Below are 23,226 nucleotides of genomic sequence, written 5' to 3' on the forward strand. Positions count from 1 at the left end.
AGAACCACTTGCACACACACGCAGACGGACACGAAACATACACATGCACACACTCATGGACACACTCACATGCATGCCTACACGTACGGACATGGCAAATTTAATTTTAAGGCCAGAGAGAGAGAGCAACAAATGTTTATCAGAAATACGAAGTACCCGTCTGTGCTACCAAAGTTATTCCGAGTTATCAAACACAGTCCTCCCTCGTCAGTAGATAATATCTGGGCAAAATTAACGGCACTTGAATTCATGAAGTTGATTTTTCCAACTAGGAACACACGCTTCTTGCCGAACTTGACACTTGACTGACTTACGACTGCCATCCGGAGCACACAAGGAGCACGTCGCACCTTCCTCTCAGCAAACCTGCAAGAAAGCATCACCCCCTGCTCAACACACAGTGTTTCGGGGAGTTCACCCCTCGGCAGTCGTAAATCAGTCAAGTGTCAAGTTCGACAAGAAGTGTGTGTTCCTAGTTGGAACAATCAACTTCATGACTATTACCGCCGAAGTCGCAACTTCTAAGTTCGACTTGAATTCATGTTTAGATCACAATACTATGTCGAACACGGCTATTCCCCAGGATCAAGACATCGGATATTCTAGAAATACACAGACAAATAAGGAAGTCTTTTTCTGCTTTATCATGTGTGTTTTGACCTCAGTCCTGCATGGACATAATAATTATTCTCATGTGTTTATAGCAAAGAAAAAAGGACCAAGAAATTACAAGTTATGCTATAAAAAAGAGAAGAAACACATGAGAACGAGTTATGTAGCAACTATCCACGACTGTAACAAGATGATAAACGGTCAGAAAGTGCGATAATAGGGCACAAAACTGACAGGCTACTGAGACATTCAGCAATTCGACACCTAGCTCTAACACATCTCCAGTGCGCAAACCAGCAGCCTTCCAACTTGGAACGTTCATGGTTATGTAGGACGGAAGAGGGGAAGGTGAGCGCAGCGAAAATGTGTACAAGCTAAGTCCCTCGGCAAGAAAGAATGCCGACAGTTACAGGTCGATAACGAGACCAGTTAATCACATGACAATTCGATGTGACTACAATTCGAAGGAGCAAAGCAACACACCACCCAACTTCACTTTTTTACATTTTATTACTGGCTCAGTATCCAAATTTAAATTTTGCACACCTGATGAGCCGTCACTACAACACGGCGAAACGTACGTCGTGTGGAACTACTTGTTATTGTAGTCAACTCGTCCACAATAGTGTCATGCATGAAGAGTACCGCTAGATATTGGCGTCCGGTTTTGTACAATTCGTTTTCGCAAAGCATCCCCTTCCTTTATCCCCAATATTGCTGACCCACCCAAGTTGGGTGGTGCGTTGCTTTACTGCTTCGAATTGTAGTCAGACCGAATTGTCATGTTCTTAACTGGTCTCATCATCGACCTGTAACAGTCGGCATTCTTTGTTGCAGTGGGACTTAGCTTGTGCACATTTTCGCTGCGCTCACCTTCCCCTCTTCAGTCCTACATAACCATGAACCTTCCAAGTTGGAAGGCTGTTGGTTTGCGCACTGGAGATGTGTTAGAGCTAGGTCTCGAGTTGCTGAATGTCTCAGTAGCCTGTCAGTTTTGTGCCCTACTATCGCACTTTCTGACCGTTTATCATCTTGTTACAGTCGTGGATAGTTGCTGCATAACTCGTTCTCATGTGTTTCTTCTCTCAGCTGATCATAGCTGGACAAGTGACATCGAATGTTATCACAAGAGCTGATTGCTTGGTAACTAACAACTTGTTACTTGTGGTGTTAGTGGACATTATAGCATAACTTATAGCTTCTTGGTCCTTTATTCTTTACTATAAATTTATCCTTGGCTCTACATCCGAGTACATTCTCATTTTTCTCTTTTTTTTACATTTATTACTGGCTCAGTATCCGAGTTTTAATAATTATGTCCATTATAATCTTTTACTGAGGTTTTGATACTCCAGGGACATTGGCCAAGGGTCAATATAACGTATTTTACGTACAAACGAATTACCTTGTAAGCGGACTTGTAAACAGTTGTGTAGACCAAGCTTTGCGAGGTGACTTCAGATTTCTGTGACTACTGGGCTTGCGTGCTAACCGGGCTTGTTATAACGAGGAAGGACCTGTATAACAATAAAGTGAGTTGTGCATTGCACATTGTCAACATACACACCATGGGTTAGGTATTCTCAGCTCTCATTGTTCACATTCATATACTTGCTTCACTTTACCGTGCGGCATTCTCAGTACTAAAATTTTATACTGTGTTACACATTGATTACGTTTAATGGCGCGCTTTGTTTGCGTAGACGCCGAGACTTTTACGGTCGGCAGAGCAGCCTGGCCCCGCCACCACTTCTCGCACATATTCGGGAATATAGTGTACTTTCGTATAATAATAAAAAAGAAGCTTTGCCAGTGAAATAATTCTGACGAGATGGCATCGAAAACGTTCAAAGCTACCTGATAAATTCTAAGTTGCTCGCCCTTCACCAGTCTTTATTTGGGTGGAGACAAAGTTTCAAAAACACTACTAGTATGCCGAAAAGTCTATTCCTGTTTTCCATAAGGCATATTCAGATACAAATGCACTGCAACACCTGATGTTCATACCAATAAAGTCCTTGCAAGATCCACTCATCATGGCATGTAGTGCGTTTGACCTGGTAGAGCAATAAATATTTTGTTTTAGAATAGTTCACACACTGGAGCACGAGTGCTCACATGGGCAACGATGATACATTGGGCATTATTCAAGTTACCTTTGAATGCATAGCGGTGGGCTCGCTACCGTCTTGAAAGCACTCCCAATTTGGAACGACCGCTGTCGGTATCTCCACGTAAACTTGCTTGCAGTCCATTGAAGGCTGGTTGAAAGCTGACTAGTTTCTCTGGATACATTCTACTCAGTAGCAGTGCAAGAGGTTCTACTCGTCTCCACGCTCTACGTGAAGCCGGAGCCTATTCCAACATGCTACTTGTCTGTATAGCTGAACATATCGCAAAAGAGCTAAGTTCCCACAAAGCTAAAGAATAAAGAAGAAAGGCAAAGCATTAGACCGGCCGCGTGCCCAGCATATTTTGGTCTTTCCAAAAAATATATTTTACTTTGCTTCTCTCTGCAGCGCTTTATGGTTTGTACTTGTAGAGGTGAGAAATGTGCGAAAAGTGTATGCCTTGAAAGGCTAGGCATGATAATTATGATAAGGCCACCTAGAATTAATTCGTTGTTTCGGGTCACTTCACTCATCCGTACCAGGGTCGGTCGGTCGGGTATATTTTTTATTTTATTTTATTTTTTATTTTGGTTACGTCCATGCACATGTACATCGAATAGCTTTTGTCCATCTAGCCAGTCGATCAAATCTGACTGTAGTGGAAACAATCCAGCGCAGTCATTGTCCCATCAGATCCAGGTCCCCTCCAGGACCAGCTATTGGCCTCGCTGGCAAACGAGTCTGACCGGCGAGCAGCTCTCACTTTGAACTTCTGTAAATAGCGACAAGGTGGCGGAGCTGATGCTGTTTCAGGACCGATTGCGGATCGGAGATAGAAGACAACGTCGTCACCAAGCGCTGCAGCCTGTCATTTGGCTAGCCATGGCTGCTTCTGAGGTGGATATCTGGACTGCTATTATTAGGGTCGCGTGTGTACATAGTCTAGTCTGTACATTTGCATGCACTATAAAAAAAAACATTTTGCGGTCGGGTGAAAAAAGACGGTCGGTCGGGTGACCCGAAACAACGAATTAATTCTGGATGGCCTAATAATTATTATCTCTTCATCGCCTTTATACCATGTATACCTGATGCTCATCTGACCTTGCCTAGGTTTTCCAGGTACAGTAAGTATCGTTTATAAAGTGACCGGATATAATGATATACCGGTTATAGTGATAGAACACGTCAAAATCAAAATCAAATCTGAAAAAATACAGCTAAAATATCACTATATACACTATTATCGGCTATACCGATATATCGCTTATTGTGATGGCCTTCAGGAAGCAAACCATATCAAATGTACAGGAAAATATCGCATATAATGATCAAGAGTGATCTTTCTGCATGCTCTTGTCCGTTTCTGGCTGTGTTGCCTCTCACGATGATGTTGCCAACTCACGTACACAGCCACTCATGTCTATTTCTGGCTCTACGCAACTCGTTGGACACCGAGTAGATCTACGATCTACGTGAGCACGGATCCAGCTCAGGCTTTTTTTGGAGAACACGCTGAAGAAGCAGCCATGCCACATGATGTATCGAAGTTCTAGTACATGTACATGTACAGTCTGTACTCGTACTGCACTGCCATGCACTGCTCTGTGTCATGCACCGGTACACAGTCCGCGGAGCATGCATGCACTTTCAGCATGCTTTTTCCAGCGTGTACGCATCATTTCATGTGCAGTCATGTGCCATGTGTCGGTCAAACATGCAAATCGGCTATAGTGATGCACCGGATATAGTGATACATTTTCGAAAATCAAAGGGGCACGTTATATCCGATATTTACTGTATGTGTACTACTGGTAGATCTACTACTGGTACTACCACGCGTAGATGTCTACTGCAGTAGATCTACAATGTAGAATCTACCAGTACTGGCAGCAGTTACAGGACCTGGTAAAACCAGGGAGTCGTATAGACCCGGGAGGCGACACGAGGCCTTGATTGACTCGCGGCACTTTCTCCCACTTTTCCCTCAGATATCCCCGGTGCGTGCCCTGAGTTATAAACCAACTACTCCGCGTACTTATGCCATGGGACTTTGGGAGTGCACTCCTTGGGGAACGGACTCGTGCAGGATCGATAAGATCGTGGGAAATCGTAGCTCCAAAAGAAGAAGAAGAATGAACTACTTTCCCAAGTAATTAAATAATTTATTAGTCGCATTTGATGATCGTGATTGAGGCAGAGAGTGCTGCTGATCGCGATCCAGATCCGGGTCAAGAATCACCTCCTGATCCTAAGGAAACCTCAGCTGACGTAGATCTACGTTCACTTCGCGTGAACGCTCAGTCTGTATTGGCTTGGGCCACAGGTATGGTTTGAATTCTAATTTTCTATGTTATTATTTTTTCAATTTGTCTTCAAACTTTCAACCTTGCTACTTAGCGCTAGCGGCTTCTGATCTGGTGCGCGTACTGCATAAAAAGTTGCGAATAATCATGAATTGGAAGAAATACTTGTGGGTTGATAGAGTGCAGTACTTGTTCAATGGTTTCTACAGAGCGTTCCGAATCCCAGCCGCTAAAGACCCACAGAAGGCAAGAAGCTTGCGTTGCAAAGCTGCTGTCCCGCCTGACTGCGGAGAAAGAAGACTCGTTTATGGTTGTTCTACAGCTGCTGCTAACGTCCATCAGCTCTGTCCTGCTCCCAGCTGCAGATAGGCCTGGATTTCAATGATTCGTGTCCCAACTCCGGTGTGAACGATTTCCCGACGTCAAGACGAAGTGGGGTCAAGTCATGGGTGTTGCAAGGAAGCTGTCACAAGATGATCCGGTATTGAACGGTAGGTTTTGTAAATCTGCTCTAACATTTGGATACTATAAATTATAACATTAAATTATTATTTGTATTCACGAAGCCATGCCCAAGACGTGCGACATAGCGTGCGTTCGTGTGTATGTGTGTGTGTGCGTGCGTGTGTATATTGTGTGCGTGCGTGCGCGCTTGTGTATGTCGTAAAATCCCGCCAGAGCACCCCTACCTCCGCAACCATTCGAGTAGATCCATTTGGGGAGGGGCGGATGGGCGAGTCCTGCTTGCCGCATTCAGTACTACATGAAAAAGTACTCACCCTAAGAAAACTGTGCGTGCGTCTCGTACACCCAACAAAAGTCAAGAGCTGGGAGTCGTACAAACCCATCAAAACATAGGGTGTGTGCGATCTCTGGTCAAGAGGGTGGGAACTGTTGCGTACATTTCCAACCAGGTCGTGGACGCGTCTGCAGTACAGTACGACCTCACACTTCACATAGTCATACGAGGATACAACTCTATTGATAGATAAGATAACGTGCTTGTAGATCTCTGCCATGCCAAAGTTGCATTCAGTAGAGGTAGTAGTCTCTGTCAAACGTGTTTGGCATTGGCTCATGGCACTTGTAGCAGCTGATCGGACGATGCAAATAGACTCCCAGTCCACATTAACTGGTTCTTGATATGCCTTCGAAAATATACCATGGCACGCACTTTCCACTGTTGTTACATAGGGCCGGACGTGTGTTGTCCTGAGCTTGCCACGATACTTTCCGATCTGTCCATCTCCTCTCCTGTTAAGTTGAAATTATTTGAAGAGCTGATGGCTGGTAACTTGCTGGTCAGCTGGTAGAAATACGTTGCAAGTGTTGCTGCTGATTTGTACATTGAATTGCCGGAGTGACGTGGCCTTGAGTAGTCTTCCCCAGCAATGAACTGAAGAGTAGTATACGTATTGAATTCTCTTGTTGCCGGTTCATCGGCCCCTCTCCATGACACCGGACTAGGCTGAATTACTGGCGTCCCTTCATCGGCCTGCTTTTCGCCTCGAACTTCACGAGTCTTGAAATCTGCACCCAACATAATAAAAGTGGGACTCAATTGCGCAGTTCAGACGATAAATTGATGCAATAAGGGGTCATCGCAAAAGTGATTAGTCATCCCTGAAAAAAACATTCATTTCGTACTCGGACCTCCTCTCCACCCTCCGAAATGAATGGACGACGAAAATCGCATGCATGTACATGTGTATGCAATGCGTCAGTCGACTGAGATTTTAGCTCCCTCCCCCCCCCCCCCCCCCCGGAACGATCTTCGTTTCAGGGACGACCAAAAACTTGTGACCACTGACTTTCTTTCTCTGTTATCAAGCAGTATGCATTATTTGTAACAGTAATTACTTGTCTGTGTCATGTGGATGCATTGTCTTATTTCCTTTTTCAGGCTACAGCACAACCGAGAGAACGAAATGTACGTCGCAATCAAGCTATGTCGTTGCCATCTTCTATGTGCCATGCGTTACCTGATGTGCCAGCCTGCTATGTCGGATACCGCTAACCATGCATCGACTAGGCGCCAGGCGCGAACTGATGGTGGTGGTGGTGGTGGTGAGAAGGAGAGCTCTGTGCCAGAATAACTTTGCAGTTTAGAGAGCGTGTCTGGGCAGGCGTGTATTTACCCCCATATTGCCAGGTGTGTATTTACCACCATATGAACCAACCATAAGTGCAGTTGCAGTGGAGTCTTCAACTTCATTCTCCCGAGTCAAGCTCCTTGTGAAGACATCTAAGAAGAACATTGCCTGATGAGTCCAGCCGGGACGAAAGGTACGTCGCAATCAAGCTATGTTGTTGCTGTGTCATCTGCTATGCGCCATACGCTACCTGATGTACCAGCCTGTTATGTCGGACACCACTCACCCTGCATCGACTAGGCGCCAGACGCGAACTGATGATGGTGGTGGTGGCGGGAAGGAGAGCTCTGTGCCAGAATAACTTTTCAGTTTAGAGAGCGTGTGTAGGCAGGTGTGTATTTACCGCCGTATGAATCAACCACAGTACGATCAGCTTACGTTAAAATTTATAAGGATGATCTCGTGCAGCGATATTATTGATATTTTTTAAGTCTTTTCTAAGGACTCTCCACTGCAGCGTTTTCTTTCCACTCGGTTCTCTTCTTTTCATCGCTCAGCTTGCACTTGCAATGCTTATACATACTGATCAATCCCGTTCAATTTTCCGTACATTTTTCTCAAAATCCATAGCGCGGACGAAGTAGTGATTTTCCGTACAAATATGGAAAATACGGAAGGTTGATAGCACTGTGTTGAGGCAGCTATTGTTGACTTTATTTGGAATTAATTCTGTCCTATTTGCACACATTCCTGAGTGCATAGTATTACTATTAGCATCCAATGTGTGTTACCTGTGCGAGCTTCTAACCTTGTGAACATTCACCGAAGGTTCGGTTGGTGGCGAACAAGATCTTCCGGGATGGCTCTTGCGGGCTCTCAGCCCTGCGTTCACTGCATAAAACTTGGCAGAACAGTTCAAGTTTCAATTTAGGCCATTTCCTCACTCTGTGACTCCCAATATTTCACATGTGCAATGATTATAAGTATTGTAGATCACTGGGACAGCGCCACTTTGTTAGCCGCGGCGATGTTAGTCCTGAAGAAAAATTGACTTCATTGCCCTAAACTGAGGTGAGAAGAAATTGGGACTATTTGTGAAGGAAAACTTTGGAAAATGTAATTTGGAATAAAAGTCATTTCGTTTATCTGGATAGGTCCAATATTTCACAAATGTGCAATATAAGTATTGTAGATCACTGGGACAGGGCAACTTGGTCTGTCGAAGTTAGTCACGAGGAAAAAAATTACTTCATTGCCCTAAAGGTGAGAAAATATTGAGGCAATTTGTAAAGAAAGGATTACCTCATCTTAGGTGGTCAAAGTGCCTCAGAGTTCGAGTGGCAGTGCAAAGCCAGTGAGTAAGCCAGTGAACAAGACCCTTTATTAGTTATCTCCTCAGCGATGGCCACAGATGGCTGTATTTCGGCAATGGAGATCGAAAGTCTGACCACAATTGTTCAGCGAAAGGACGAAGACGACGCTATGATAATGTACGGATTTCCCGGGCGCTATGACCTATGTACGGACTTGTCCCACACCGAGCAGGTCGTAATATTTTGAATCGTTGAGTCGATCATGGTTGTGCACAGGTGATGCGCGTGTCGCCTCCCGGGTCTATACGACTCCCTGGTAAAACTGCTTATCGCACCCCACGTGAGTGTTTCCATGGTTTGAGCCAATCAGCGGCCTTACTGAGCGTGCAATATTCCCCAGTACACCGCCGGCCAATGTGGATGCACTGCAGTGCGATATTGCACCCCGGCGAGTGAGCGTGCAAATAACCTATATTTGCACGCTCACTTCGAAGCGAGCGTGCAAATAACCTATATTTGCACGCTCGATTCGAAGTGAGCGTGCAAATATAGGTTATTTGCACGCTCGCTTCGAAGTGAGCGTGCAGATATAGGTTATTTGCACGCTCACTCGCCGGGGTGCAATATCGCACTGCAGACTGCAGTGCATCCACATATTGGCTGGCGGTGTACTGGGAATATTGCGAGTCGCTCCGCCAGGGAGTCGCTGCTGACTTGCTGCAGCACACCAAAATAATTGGTCGAGGACGCTGTCGATGTCGCGGAAGCGAATGTGGACCCGGCTTGCGTCCGCCAAGTCAACTACTTCACAAGCTCCGTGAGAGTCGAGACAGCGGACGCCTAAGGCCTCGGTCACACATGCACTTTTTTTGGCGGTTCCGCCAAAGCGTTACTTACGCTTCCGCCGTTGCCTCGGCAACGGCGGAGGCGTAAGTTACGCTTTGGCGGAAAGTTTGGATTTCGCTACGCCAAAAAAATGCGAGCGGAGCCTCCGCTTTCGCGGATCCGCTTTGGCGGAACCTGCATGGTGATGGCTTTGGAGTTTGGTGTGCTACTTCTGCACTGAGTTCTGGTGCTGTTTGGTTGCCGGTTGGTATTCAGTTTTCATATTGTTCTTCTTTGCCAATGAACTGTACGTTCTGGAGATCTCGCAAGCAATACTGCATCGTTATGAGTGGATAGTTGGTGAGGGAATCTGTCTCCCAACGATCACGAGTCATTGGCCCCGATCGCGGACGATCTCCAACTCTCTCCTTCTCTCTCCAAGCAATACGTCCACCAGAGTATGCAACACTAGGACTGCAACCAGGGAGTAGTAGAGTTCTCTGCCACACCCTGACTGCAACTGCAGGCATCCACGCAGTCGCTGGGTCGATGATGGATCATGGAGGAGGCAACGACACCCTGCTATAAAACTATTTGAATTTGATATTGATGTAAACTAAACTAATATTCAAATACACCCGTGCTGGGCCGCAGTGAATGTGCCCCAAATCCACGAGTGTACTTGACATGAGACATTCAGCAGCCTGTCAGCGATCCACGATAGCTCTACTTGTACAAGCGAAGGTCGCTTCAACTCGGACAAGAAGGAGGCAACGACACCCTGCTATACAACTATTTGAATTTGATATTGATGTAAACCAAACTAGCAATATTCAAAATACACCTGTACTGGGCCGCAGTGAATGCGCCCCAAATCCAGGAGTGTACTTGACAGGAGACATTCAGCAGCCTGTCAGCGATCCACGATAGCTCTACTTGTACAAGCGAAGGTCGCTTCAACTCGGACAAGAACATCTAAAATTTCATAGGACGTGCTGCATTTGCATTCTCTCCGCCAAAGCGGAGCGTTGAGGAGCACAGTAGTCTACATGTATGTGTGACCGCTGCATCGTGTGATCCGCCAAAGCGGCTGCGGTAGTTCCGCTTTCCGCCTCCGCAAAAGCGGTGCAAGCTTTTCATGTGTGACCGCGGCCTAAGTATTGGAGAAGACTGTCGACAGCCGATTTGAGAAACTGTCCGACGCCGCCATCGAACAGCCTCATTTCTGAGCAGAAAAACAAAAACACAGAGCAGGCAACTGACAAATGGCTCCGCTTATTCGACGAGTATTGTAAAGACACAGGACGTCGCTGTGACCTGAGTACGGTTACGGCAAGCGACCTAGCTTACATTCTGCGACATGCATCCGTCGAATTGCGTCCGAAGAAAGCTGGAGTGAAGTTCTACTCTGCATCAAGCTTGCTCGGTTTCCGTTCCGCAATACATCGCAAGCTAGTCGAGTTGAAGCGGCCCATGAACGTCCACAGTGACCCAGCGTTCAAGGACGCAAACATTGCATTGAAGGCCTTCCTCATGAAGACAAAGAAAGCGGGAGAAGTCAAAGCGCTGGAGCACAAACACCCCATCAACGACGACGACGACATGAGCAAGCTGTCCCGCTACTTCCAGGATCTCCCGTGATAGACAGCAGCTACTCGAAAGAAGTGTTCCTCTAAAAATGAACGCGACTGGTTGTGCTGTGTTGTAATAGACCGATCCCCTTATTATACTGGGTTCGAGCACGGGGGCAACCTCACTCGCGATCGAGCTAGTTTTTGAACGTGACAGTATCTTTGACAGTGTGTTTCAGGTTTGTTTTGGAATGTCTTCTAGTAGTTTGCGATGGCTTCGAGCGGTGCTGAACCTCCTGCTGGTAGGAGCAGAGTCTCCGAGAGAGACATGGACTGTGATGCAGCTGTAGGATTTTTTCAAGGCGCGGGAGGGAACGATCTCGGGCCACAAACAGGAGTTACTCCAGAGGTGAGTTTTTTTGTTATTGAAATATTCGAATCGTGTTTTGAGATTTATTTTGTGCCTAGGCTTTAGCAGACCGTATTTCCTTCTCCTTGAGATCGGTGCTGAAGACAATAGTAACCTTTTTCTGGTCTGCCTTTTCCTCTCCAGAGCCATCTTCTATGAAGGTAACCGTGGTGCTGCCAAGTCACCAAGTCGCGATCGCGATCAGCAGCCCTCAGTGAAGTGGAAAAATCGATTTTCCAACGATCTGGTTGGACATCAGCCACTAAAGTACTTCTGATTTGCCTGTAATGACAACAGCAGCCATCCTTGGACACCTTGCAAGGACAGGAAAAGCCACTGGTGGAAGCGACTGCTATGAGGTGACGATAGCAGACAGTGCAGTGGTAATCGCTGTGTTGTCAAGTCGAAGGGCTAGCCAACCCAGAGGAAGCATTAAAAAAACGATGGGCAGTGCGTGGTGTTTGTTGAGCGTGAAGAGCTAGAGGAGGACAGTGCAAGCGCAAACACATGGACGGAGTGGATGGTGTTTGAAGAACAGTGTGCTGTGTGCCGGCTGGCGGTGATGGTGGTCTTTGTCAGCATGTATTCGTGCTGCTTCTTGTGCTGAAACACTTCTCGCCCAGGAAGGCAGATTGCGTGCTTCCTGGCCCTCAGTCGGCAATGGGGCATTTGTTCCAGGAACATTACCCCAGAGCCAGCGATGAGTCGTACCTTTGAAAAGTTGAAGCTTGCTGTTAATCGCAAGCGTAGCGCAGTGGATTGCTCCCTCTTCGAAGCACGAGGGCCAAAGCTTGCCGCTGTCTGCAGCAAAGTGTGTGTGCGGTTCTTTCGAACCTATGAATATACCCCCCCCCCCCTCTCAAGTAGGAAGACTGCATGTTCAGAGTGAACTATTTTCTAGTATATTTAATGTGAGACGGGCTGTTTACGCCCAAGATGAAGATACAGTTTTTTCCCGTTTCTATACCTTCCTAATATAATACATCGTGACAGAGCTTTCGGTCATACTCCGCTGTACTACATCCTCAACCTGCCACCACCATGCGCTCTTGGCCGAACTAATGCACGAAGCATAAACACACCAGCACAGCAAGGATACTTCCGTTGACAGATATTATTTACGCCTCTAGACAGCTGTTTCGTTTCTTCAAGCTCATCGTTAGAGGAGGATAGTAGCAGGCTACCAATGATGAATAATATTAGATGATACTAGTAGACGGTTTATGGTCCGATATTGATGATTGGAGATCTAAGAAAGCAATGACAGTGATTGCGAAATGCATAATATTATCATGATTATATGCCTGTCTGGTAATGCGTTGTACTAGTGGACAGTATTGAAATCATCACTGCATTCGATGCAAATATTGGTATACCTTTGGCTTCAGTATTGGAAAAAAAGAACCTGGTTGATTTGGTTGCATCTGCGACTGGCTACGGGGTGTTGTGACCGGCAATGTTACCATGGGAGAAAATAAGAGCGCAAGGATCTGTTGGGTCTTGTCGTGCCGTGCCGGTGCGAGAACCCTAAGTGCATGGCAAAATATAACTGTTTCATCCACAATGCAGAATGTCTTGCGGCACATGGCATTGATGACTGAAAATCTCGCCAGCTCGCTCAAATGGGGATTATGCCCAAACGGAGGAACAAGACATCTTTTCAGCTCAGCTAGCTATTATACCGTGAAACGGATGATTAACTTGTGCCACGCATGACATTTTCTGTTCCATTCGGCCCAGGCTTAGACATATCAATGCCAATAGCAGCTGATCCTCCATTACATGCTCATTGGCGATTTACGGCCACCTCCAACTGTATCCGCCGTCCCTCAGCTTCCGTCTTCGCAGATCTGGCGCGGCGCAGTATATTTTCTCGGCTAGGGTCAAAGAAGTCCCACAGAGCGGTCCAAACACCTGAAGGCAAACCAGTAAGAAACTGGAGCGGCTCAGAGTCTTTCTTTATGTTATTGTACGTAAGCTGTTTTTCGGCTTTCTTCACCCCAGTCCTCACATCGTCCAACTGCTCCACGAGACTCTGTACACGAGCTCTACTTGCTGCCAACTCCTGATGCAGATGCTGCACTTCCATTACAGGACCAAACTACAAGCCAGGTTCCTTTTCGACTCAAAGTGCCGTTGCCTCTCAGCAAAATACTGGTTTGCGAGCATGGGGAGCTCGTGATGCAGACGCTGCACTTCCATGACCGAACTGCACTAGGCTCAGCAAATACTGTTTTGCGAGCAGAGGGAGCAGAGCGTCCAGACTCCACTCTCTTGCGAAAAGCAAACCTGGTACCGTAGGACAGCTGTTTGGTTTCCTGGACTCATCCTGCCCTTGTAGAGCTGGGCAAAACGATTTCGGGATCGAAATGATCGCTGCAACTCAAATATTCAGTGACCCTAAAACTACGTCCTTCCTCACGGGGAATAGCCTGGATCCGCTTGCTCCAGGCCGCTGTGGCTCCACACGAGGAAAGGAGTGAAATGACTTGTTTGCTTCGTCCTCCTGTTCTGACAGTGAGGAACGCAGTAATGATCCTGAGCAGGCATCCTGAAGTCGTAAAAAGGAAGACGTCTAAACAAAAACAAAACAGCTCAAATCAAAAGTCCTTGTGGCATTTTTTTGTAGACAGGCTTGCACTGCATGTAGATCTCGTGTGCTCTGCCCTTCGCATGCGAGAAGTCACCCTCATATATATATATATATATATATATCAGCTCAGCCGAGGTGAGGCTAGTCGCGTGTGTGCAGCAGGATCCCACGCGACTGCGGAGTTGCCCCCTTGCTCGAACCCAGACAATAATAAGGGGATCGGTCTATACTATGACTGTGAATGATAGCAGGGTTGCATGCGCATATATGCAGCATGCTAGGGTTGCACCAGTGTGTGGTGACAGACTGTGTGGTGGCAGGGGTGCGATAAATGTATTACTGCACTCGGACGCGTGCAATACCGGCGTCGATATCTGCACTTACGGCTTCGCCGTTCGTGCAGATATCGGCCGGTATTGCACTGGTCCTCTACTCGGACGCGTGCAATACCGGCGTCGATATCTGCACTTACGGCTTCGCCGTTCGTGCAGATATCGGCCGGTATTGCACTGGTCCTTGTGCAGTAATACATACTTATCGCACCCCACGTGAGTGTTTCCATGGTTTGAGCCAATCAGCGGCCTTACTGAGCGTGCAATATTCCCCAGTACACCGCCGGCCAATGTGGATGCACTGCAGTGCGATATTGCACCCCGGCGAGTGAGCGTGCAAATAACCTATATTTGCACGCTCACTTCGAAGCGAGCGTGCAAATAACCTATATTTGCACGCTCGATTCGAAGTGAGCGTGCAAATATAGGTTATTTGCACGCTCGCTTCGAAGTGAGCGTGCAGATATAGGTTATTTGCACGCTCACTCGCCGGGGTGCAATATCGCACTGCAGACTGCAGTGCATCCACATATTGGCTGGCGGTGTACTGGGAATATTGCGAGTCGCTCCGCCAGGGAGTCGCTGCTGACTTGCTGCAATAAAAATAATCGTTGTCTAGAATGTGCGAGCAGGTAGGCCATAGGTAGATCAGATCATCTACACCAAACCGTCCAAAAGTCACACTCGGAACCACCGGTGTTCACACCTTGCGATTGCCAGTCAGCAGTACAGTCTATAGTCGGCTAGTCTCCTCTCCAGTTCCGGTTCTGGGGTGCAAGTACAGTCAAGTAACACGTCTTTAGTAGACTCGACATGATTGTAGATCTACACTAAAAAATTCATGTGCCAATCCAACACCATGAATACTGACTGTACTGTCATGTACATGTAGTAAGTAGCAATATTGTAGTCAGCAATCTAATACTAATAGTCGCACGACTGTTTCTTCACTACCCGTACTTGTCTTGTACATGCATATCCCTTCCGCTTCCAAAATTAGTATTTTTACGATAGTATAACCAAGCTATATGATGTAGAATCATATAGCGCCTGGTGGATAGGCCTTGGCGGATAATGCTCGAAAAGGTGGCAGATTCTGCTTTTTTTGCACCGAAATTGGCAGAACCATACAAACCTTATGGCGGGCAATTCCTCGAATTCTGCTCCATTTCTTTATCCACATACCAAACATGCATGAAACTTACCAGAAAAAGTACCGAATTCTGCCAATTTTTCTGCCGGCATTATCCGCCAAGCCCTACTGGTGGATAATGCTCGACAAATAATAATTGGCAGATTCTGCTTGAAAAGTAGTGGCATTGGTAGAACCATACACACCTTTTGCTACTTCCTTGAGTTCTGCTTTGGTTTTACCAAACACATACCAAACAACAACAAACAACACACAATTCCACATACCAAACAACAACAAACAACACACAATTCCACATACCAAACAACAACAAACAACACACAATTCCACATACCAAGCAACAACAAACAACACACAATTCCACATACCAAAGCAACAACAAACAACACACAATTCCACATACCACACAACAACAAACAACACACAAATCCACATACCACACAACAACAAACAACACACAATTCCACATACCAAACAACAACAAACAACACACAATTCCACATACCAAAGCAACAACAAACAACACACAATTCCACATACCACACAACAACAAACAACACACAATTCCACATACCAAGCAACAACAAACAACACACAATTCCACATACCAAACGGTCATATAACATGCAGAACAAGTACCAAATTTGATACTCGGATGTTGAGCCAGTAATAAATGTAGCAAGGAACAGGACATACCGATACGAGTTAAAAAAAAAAGAGTAACTGTCCACCACTGTAACAAGTGTAGTGTTGCTCGTTTTCATTACTTGAATTCTGTTCTACTCCTCCATAAATTGCAAATTGTGATTTGTTTGCCCGTAAAAGAGGAACCACTGTAACTACATATAGGTGCTATGAATACAGTGTGAACGTGCAACAACTAGACACAAAACTAACAGAGTACTGAGTCTTTCGACGACCTGACACCTGACCAATGAGGGAAAGGTTAGCATAACGAAAATGAGCTCAAGCTAAAGTCCCACGGGAGCATAGAATGTCGACAGTTACTGAACGATGACGAGACTGAGCAACCTAAGTTGGGTTGAGTGCTTGTTTGCTGCTTCGAATTGTAGTTATTATTGTCTCCGACAGTCAGTAAAACTGAAATGAGTTGTGCCTAGATACAGCCAACATTGAAATTGGCTGTGAGTAATCCCCTACACGTTATGAAGTACATGCACAAAGCAATAAATGGAGCTATGAAGACAACAAGTCGAATTGCTAGATGAGACTGCTAGCTAGCGAGCACGGCAGAGTCCTAGTACACATGGAGTCAGTCCACTGCGACTATATGTATACTTTTTTAGTGTCCTGTTTGTCTCTCCTCTGAATGTTCACCGTGAAATCGTCAGAAGTAATGGAATACATGATGATGACAACTTCCCTTTAAGAGAAAAGTTCATCACAGCAAGATGCGCTGAAAACGACAAGCTCTTGTAGAACCATCAGCATCAGGATTCCATTATTGTTCAAACCAGTGTTCTTGCTTTCTTCTCAAGCGAAGTAAAAGCATCAAAAATCAATGGGCACGTTCGATTACACACATTTCGGTCAGTTCTCGAATTAGTTACGGTGGATGCACCGTTCGATTACACAAATTCCGTTGTCAATTCCAATTCCGTCAATTCTGCAGACAGGTCGGAATTGCTAATTCCAGAATTGACGCACTCGACGTACATGTACATGCTATGCGAGGTCCACATGCGCGCGAAGGTGCATGGGGATCCCGCGTGATCCCCTTTTACGATTTTTAGGTGTAGTCGTTCGTTTACATGGCCGCAATCCGCTTATTCTGTTCTTTCCAGAATTATATCACCTGGGCCCAATTGTGTAATCGAAAGCGCCCAATGAAACTTTCGTCTAGTATGACTGCTGGCGATTATGCATGTACCTCAGTCTTGATCGGTATAAAAATAAGCGAAAGCAGATCATGCAGAAAGGAAAGAAAGAACTGGCGAGGGGTGAGACAAGAGGGGCAAGAAATACATGCAGTGTGAAGATAAGCACCCGAGGGACACTGCACGGTTTAGTGCAGAGGCCGAAGGCCCCGGCGGATAATGCTCGAGAATTTGATGGATTATGCATTTCAATACGCTCGCATTCTGCTCCAAAATAGCACTGATAATGCTTGAATTCTGCTCCTGAAAAAGGGAAATTGTGGTATAGATTACTAATGATGCAGATTGATACCCGCATACATGTATTTTACAGCATCAGTCAATCTCGCTCCACATATTATACTGGCACTCACAAAGACATAGACCGCAATAGCGACACTACACAAAGTGAACGTAGTTGGCCGCAGCCAGATGTGAACCAGATAACGAGTTAGGTATGGAAGCAAGGACTGAGAACAGAGTGTCTCAGATAGAAAAAGCATGCCAGTGGATAGCAGAAGTAGGCCTTGATACAGAACCACTTGGGACCGTCAGATTAATTTTTTTCGGACAGAGCCAGCCGGGAAAAAACCCTTGCGCCGACGGACGCAGTTGTGAGGGAAAATACCGGGTTTATATCCCCAATGCCGATTAGGTATCATGTAGGCATGGTAAGCACATCACGGCAAAAAGTGATAAAAAAGCAATGATAATATGCACAGAAATGAAGGGTGGGATGGCAGGGACACTGGTGAGACTCACCACTGACTGAAGAAGTCAGGAAAAGAAGCGACAATAAAGAACACACCAGATGCCATATTTGCAACTGAAAATATTTCGCGAGAAATCATTTCTCGCCTATCTCGCTGTGCTCGTCCGGCGAGAAATACAACTGTTCTACAAAACAGAAAAAATACAAGACGCGTAGTATTATGGGTAAAATACGATCATGATCAATAAAAAAAGAAAATGAACTAGGATTCCGGAGATGAAGCTGATGATGACGCTCTCTTGTTTGCAAGGCGTTGCATAGCACTCTCTCGCATGTCCTTGATGACGATTCGGTCCTCCTCTTTCTTCTTGGCCTCAGCCAAAGACTCCTTCCGCAACTCGTCCTGCTGATCAGCAGCAGACTCATACAAAGTTCTCATACTCACCAGCAAACCGTCCATCTCATTGTAATCCTCAGATGTACCGGTTTGTCTGGCGCTGTAGTTCTCCTTCCTGATGTGCACCTTCACCAGCAAATGAGTTCTATCTCGAAGTGCACGGATGGTTACTGGCTTCCATTTGGCGTAGTTAGTTGCCAAATTCAGGAGTACAGTGTTCCAGGCAGGCGTGCCACGAGAGAAGGGCTTTTCGCTCAACGCTGCCACACCTTCTTTCAACAAATTGATGTCCTCCTTGGCTCCAAAACGAAATTTCAGGCACACAGCCTTAGTCTGCATGTCCTCGGCAGCCATACCGAAACAAATTTTGCTCAGAGAAGAAGATACAAGTACCGGAAACACAAAACAAAGATAGCAAAGAATAAAAATTAATTACGCCTAGCGCCTCTCAATCGATCGTACGTCGTGAGTTACAAAACAAAAACTACAACATAAACACATCAACGTTATTTGAACTCTTGCCCTCTTGGAGCAAATTGCAAAGAGCAAAGGTAAATTCCTACATCCTGCCACAACGTACACAAGGCCTTTTCTACGTCGAAAACGTTGCCTGATGAACGTACATCCTACGTCGCGGCGTGACCCCGAACCCGGACAAGGCCCTACGTCAGGCTTACGTCGTAAACAACGTGGTGCTAAGGTCCCTATAGTCATGCTTTCTGAAGAGCGACCGTTCACGGTGCGCTACTCAAACTGTATCAGTGACATCATTACAACCTCCCATCTCCTCTGTTTATTTTATTTTTAGATCTGTAACTCATTGGCAGGCACATGGGGCTAGCATAGGGTGAGATGGTGCTGGTGGGCCTGCCATGCTCAACCGACCAGAGGTCTCGGCATCTTCGAGTGGCAGGCGCACCAAACTGGGTTGTAACGCGTAAGCATTGGAGAAAGATGTATTTCATGTGTACTTCATGTATGTGTATAGCGCTCTGCCCTCTGGTGCAGTGAGCATTCTTTCGAGGAGTGTGGTCTGTCTCTGATTGTGACAGTGCAACCAAGTTGAGGCTATGGTAAATAACAACCCTGCTTGAGTGAGATGTGTCGGAGGGTGCTGAAACATGCATGACCAAGATGTGCAGGTAGAGATACAGAGAGTCAGCTAGTCTTTGATCCTCACTCTATGAGTAGTAGCGTTTAACAGGTAGCACACAGCTGATCCGCACCACTCACCGACACAGAGAGGCGCGACACCAGACCAGGGGACATGGAACGTTCTTGTGCGCATTCCTTCGCTCGACAGCTTGTACGTGTGGTCGCAGCCGAACATAACCTTCATTCCGCGAACTCCGCGAAACCCGATTTCTGTTGTGTTGTAGGTCACGTTACCCAGTTCGTAAGAAATTTATGAACCATGACGCGGTGGGAAGACATTAGAGCAAGGTCCAGCTATAGCAACACAGTCATGGAGAGCACAAGAAACAATGTGCATCTGTAGGAAAGATGTAGCAACTGGATAGACACAAATAGCAAGTGAAGCACGCACTGATAGTGGGCTTCACCAAGAGTACATAACCCCTCTCGGCTTCACCAATGAGCTGGCCAGTCCAGAAACTAATGCACTGAGTGTCGACACACATGCTAACCTTGTTCATTATAGTGACTGCCTGTATTCCACTGTCATTGGGCATGGGCTCATTGGCCACCTCGAGGCACCAGCAACTCAACCCATCTAGTCTTCTCATTGGGAGTGTAACAGTTTTCCCCTGTTCTCTATAACTTTACACTCCCTCGCACCTCGTGCGTCTTACGCCTGTCTATTAGCACCTTCATTGGCGCCATTGCCACATGTATACTATCACATTTTGCATATAACTGGTCGAGGCACGCTCAACCAGGCCTCTTACTTTTCAAGTTTGATTAAACCTGTTACACTGGTAGCAGAGGATGGTTACTACTCTGCTTTTGCCAGGTGTTCTGGTCGCTCTGCTTACGCTCCTCGTACTCGTCGTTCGGCTGATAAACGATATCAAGACCGCTCAGCGCGTTAGCCAAGGAAACCGAACGATACATCCGAACTCGGAACCGTGGGAGCCAACACCCCGCCTTACGAAAGAGCCGCCTGTGTTTGGAGGAGATTCCGCTACATTCAAAGAATGGACGTTTGCAATGGACATGGCCCTACGGTCGTTGGCACTCCCAAATGCGGCACAGAGGGTCGACTACGCGGCAGGATTTTTGACTGGAAACGCTCGTCTTTGGTTGATAGCGGCATTGGAAGCTAACCAAGTGTTTTCCGACTGGCCTGCTCTGAAAGCGGCACTTGGCGATGTGTACGGACCACGGCACAACGAGGAAACATCGCGTATGGGACTAATTTCCGCAGCGCAGCGCGGGTCGCTGGACGCATACATTGCTGCTTTCACTCGCCTCAGCCTGCAAGTGCCGGAAATCGACCACCACACCAGAGCGCTGCTGTTCGTCAGGGGTCTAGTGCCGCACATCCAGCGACAGGTCATGCGTGAGCATCCACGTACCCTGGAGCAAGCTGTCATGGCAGCAAACACCGTGGAGCAGTCGTCAGGGCCACCGGCGTCGGGGCCACCAGCCAGTAGAGAGTCGCGTTCCGTGCCCAGCTTCCGTGGTCAGGGCCTCCGCAAGCTGACGGACCAAGAGCGTGTCCAACTGCGAGCAATGGGACACTGCTTTGCTTGCAGGAAGCCAGGCCACTTCGCTAAAGACTGTACTGAGGGTGGACAGCGCTACCCAAACGCTGGTCGCCAGTAAGAAAGGGGGTGCGCTTACTGGCGACGACCCAAGCGCCCACGCCGGTACCAGTCGCTAACCGGTTCGGAGCTCTGGAGGTTGAAGACGTTGCTCTCCAGGAACCTACGGAGCCGGAGACACCCATAGCTGTAGGAAATTGTCCCGTTGCAGAAAGGTGTCATGTCAGCAACGTCAGCGTCGGCAATGAACCTGAACACGACCTACTGCGCATACAGGGAAAGATCGGCGGTCGCCGTGCAGTGATGCTGATAGATTCCGGTTCGACGCATGACTTCATTGCAGACAGTTTTGTTCGAAAGCATCATCTTGACACGGATGCAAGCTCAGCAGTGCTGAGCGTAACATTGGCGGACGGCTCGACCAGCGAGGTCCCGCAGATTTCCACACGCACGCTAAGGGTGACAGTCGGGGGCTTCAGTGAGGAACAGCACTTTACTGTGTATCCCCTGACTCGCTACGACGCTATTCTTGGCAAGCCGTGGCTTACAAGGAACAACCCCAGCATCAACTTCCGTACGAACGAAGTTCAGTTGGACGGTGAGCCCTTTGTTGCCAAATTGCCTTCAGCTAACCCGCCGACAGCCGACCGGCCATCTGTGGAAAGCATGTTTATCAGTGGCCGACAAGCTCGTCATGCCCTGAGGAGTGGAGCCGAGGGGTTTCTTGCATGGGTCACTGCTGCAAATGAGGAGAATCGTTCCGGGCCACAACTCCAGGAATCAGAGCAACAAGACATCCAGAACCTGCTCAAGAGGTACCAGGATTTATTTCCAGACGAGCTGCCGAATGAGCTTCCACCGAAGAGACCAGTCGACCATGAAATCCAGATAGAAGATGGAGCCAGACCACCGTCTCGACCCGCCTACCGCCTGCCGAAACCAGAGATGGACGAGCTCCAGTCACAGCTATCAGAATTACTTGAGAAGGGATTCATTGAGCCAAGTAAGTCGCCATACGGTGCACCTGTGTTTTTTGTGAAAAAGTCGGATGGTACTCTGAGAATGGTGTGCGATTGGCGAGAATTGAATAGAATTACGATCAAAAACAAAGCTTGTCTTCCTAATATTGATGACTTATTCGACACGATCCAGGGCAGTGCATATTTCTCCAAGTTGGACTTGCGGTCAGGCTACAATCAAATCAGAATTCAAGACTCGGATGTTTCTAAGACGGCCATTAATACGCCGTTCGGCCACTTCCAATTTAGAGTCATGGGATTCGGGCTGACTAATGCCCCGGCCACCTTTCAGTCTCTCATGAACTCTATTCTGCAACCGCATCTCCGAAAATTCGTTGTAGTATTCTTGGATGACATTCTAGTTTTCAGCAAGACCTGGGAAGATCATCAGCATCATCTTCAAACAGTTCTAGAAACACTTAGAAATAGTGAGCTGTATTGCAAACAGTCTAAATGCGAATTCGGCGTGAGAGAAGTTCTCTTCTTGGGGCATAAAATCAACGGCACATCAATTTCCCCTGATCCCAAGAAGATAAGTGCTGTGGAAACATGGCCAACTCCGTCGTCAGTAACTGATGTGAGGAAGTTTCTTGGCTTTGCAAACTATTTCCGAAGGTTCATAGATCGACACTCGACCATCTCTCGTCCATTAGAAGAAATCACCGGAAAAAATTCACGCTTTGAATGGAGCGCTGCTAGACAGAAGGCATTCGAGTCTCTAAAATCAGCATTACTCGAGGCGCCAGTGTTGCAACTGGCCGATGTTGAGAAAAGCTTCATGGTAGAAACTGACGCAAGTGACTTTGCAGTGGCGGGTGTGCTCCTGCAGCAGGGAGAAGATATGGATTTGCATCCCGTAGCCTATTGTAGTCGGAAACTGTCAGCTGCAGAACGCAACTATACTGCGGCCGAGAGGGAAACGTTGGCTGTGGTATTTGCATTAAAGTGCTGGAGAATCTATCTATTCCGCCACTTTGACCTGATGACTGATAATATGGGTGTTGTCTATTTACGAACCAAACCGACTCTCACCAAGCGTGAGGCAAGATGGGTAGAGTTTTTAGCTGACTATGACTTTACGGTCTTTCACAAACCAGGAAAGAAAAACATTGCCGACCCGCTTTCACGCCGTCCAGATCTGTTCAGTGATTCTGAAATAGGCGGGTCATCCTATCCT

The 23,226-nt window shown here is 46.9% G+C and overlaps 1 protein-coding gene and 3 long non-coding RNA genes across 5 annotated transcripts in view; 2 read left to right on the forward strand and 2 right to left on the reverse strand.

The window, feature by feature from the left end:
- Nucleotides 1-3,062, reverse strand: part of LOC135818817 (uncharacterized) — an 8,846-nt gene extending 5,784 nt beyond the window's left edge. Inside the window, exons 1-2 of the long non-coding RNA XR_010553766.1 lie at nt 2,769-3,062; nt 2,018-2,129 (exon numbers count right to left, since the gene is read on the reverse strand). This is a non-coding gene — a long non-coding RNA (uncharacterized LOC135818817). The remainder of the gene's footprint in view (nt 1-2,017; nt 2,130-2,768) is intronic.
- Nucleotides 3,063-4,873: 1,811 nt separating this feature from the next.
- Nucleotides 4,874-7,804, forward strand: LOC135818818 (uncharacterized). 2 transcript variants are annotated; one of them, XR_010553768.1, is made up of 3 exons: nt 4,874-5,049; nt 5,239-5,520; nt 6,933-7,804. It is a non-coding gene; the product is annotated as an uncharacterized LOC135818818 (long non-coding RNA). The 2 variants fall into 2 exon arrangements; XR_010553767.1 differs by lacking the exon at nt 4,874-5,049 and having other exon boundaries at nt 5,136-5,520.
- A 3,297-nt stretch (nt 7,805-11,101) lies between these two features.
- On the forward strand, nt 11,102-12,539 carry LOC135818819 (uncharacterized). The gene is made up of 2 exons (XR_010553769.1): nt 11,102-11,240; nt 11,385-12,539. It is a non-coding gene; the product is annotated as an uncharacterized LOC135818819 (long non-coding RNA).
- Nucleotides 12,540-17,604: 5,065 nt separating this feature from the next.
- The window catches only part of LOC135819279 (sushi, von Willebrand factor type A, EGF and pentraxin domain-containing protein 1-like), a 29,313-nt gene continuing 23,691 nt past the window's right edge, over nt 17,605-23,226 (reverse strand). Inside the window, exon 9 of the mRNA XM_065332455.1 lies at nt 17,605-19,753. Coding sequence (XP_065188527.1) covers nt 19,685-19,753 — 69 coding nt within the window. The 3' untranslated portion in view covers nt 17,605-19,684. The remainder of the gene's footprint in view (nt 19,754-23,226) is intronic.

Source organism: Sycon ciliatum, chromosome 6 (genome assembly GCF_964019385.1).
Source record: "Sycon ciliatum chromosome 6, ocSycCili1.1, whole genome shotgun sequence".
NCBI classification, from domain to species: Eukaryota; Metazoa; Porifera; class Calcarea; order Leucosolenida; family Sycettidae; genus Sycon; species Sycon ciliatum.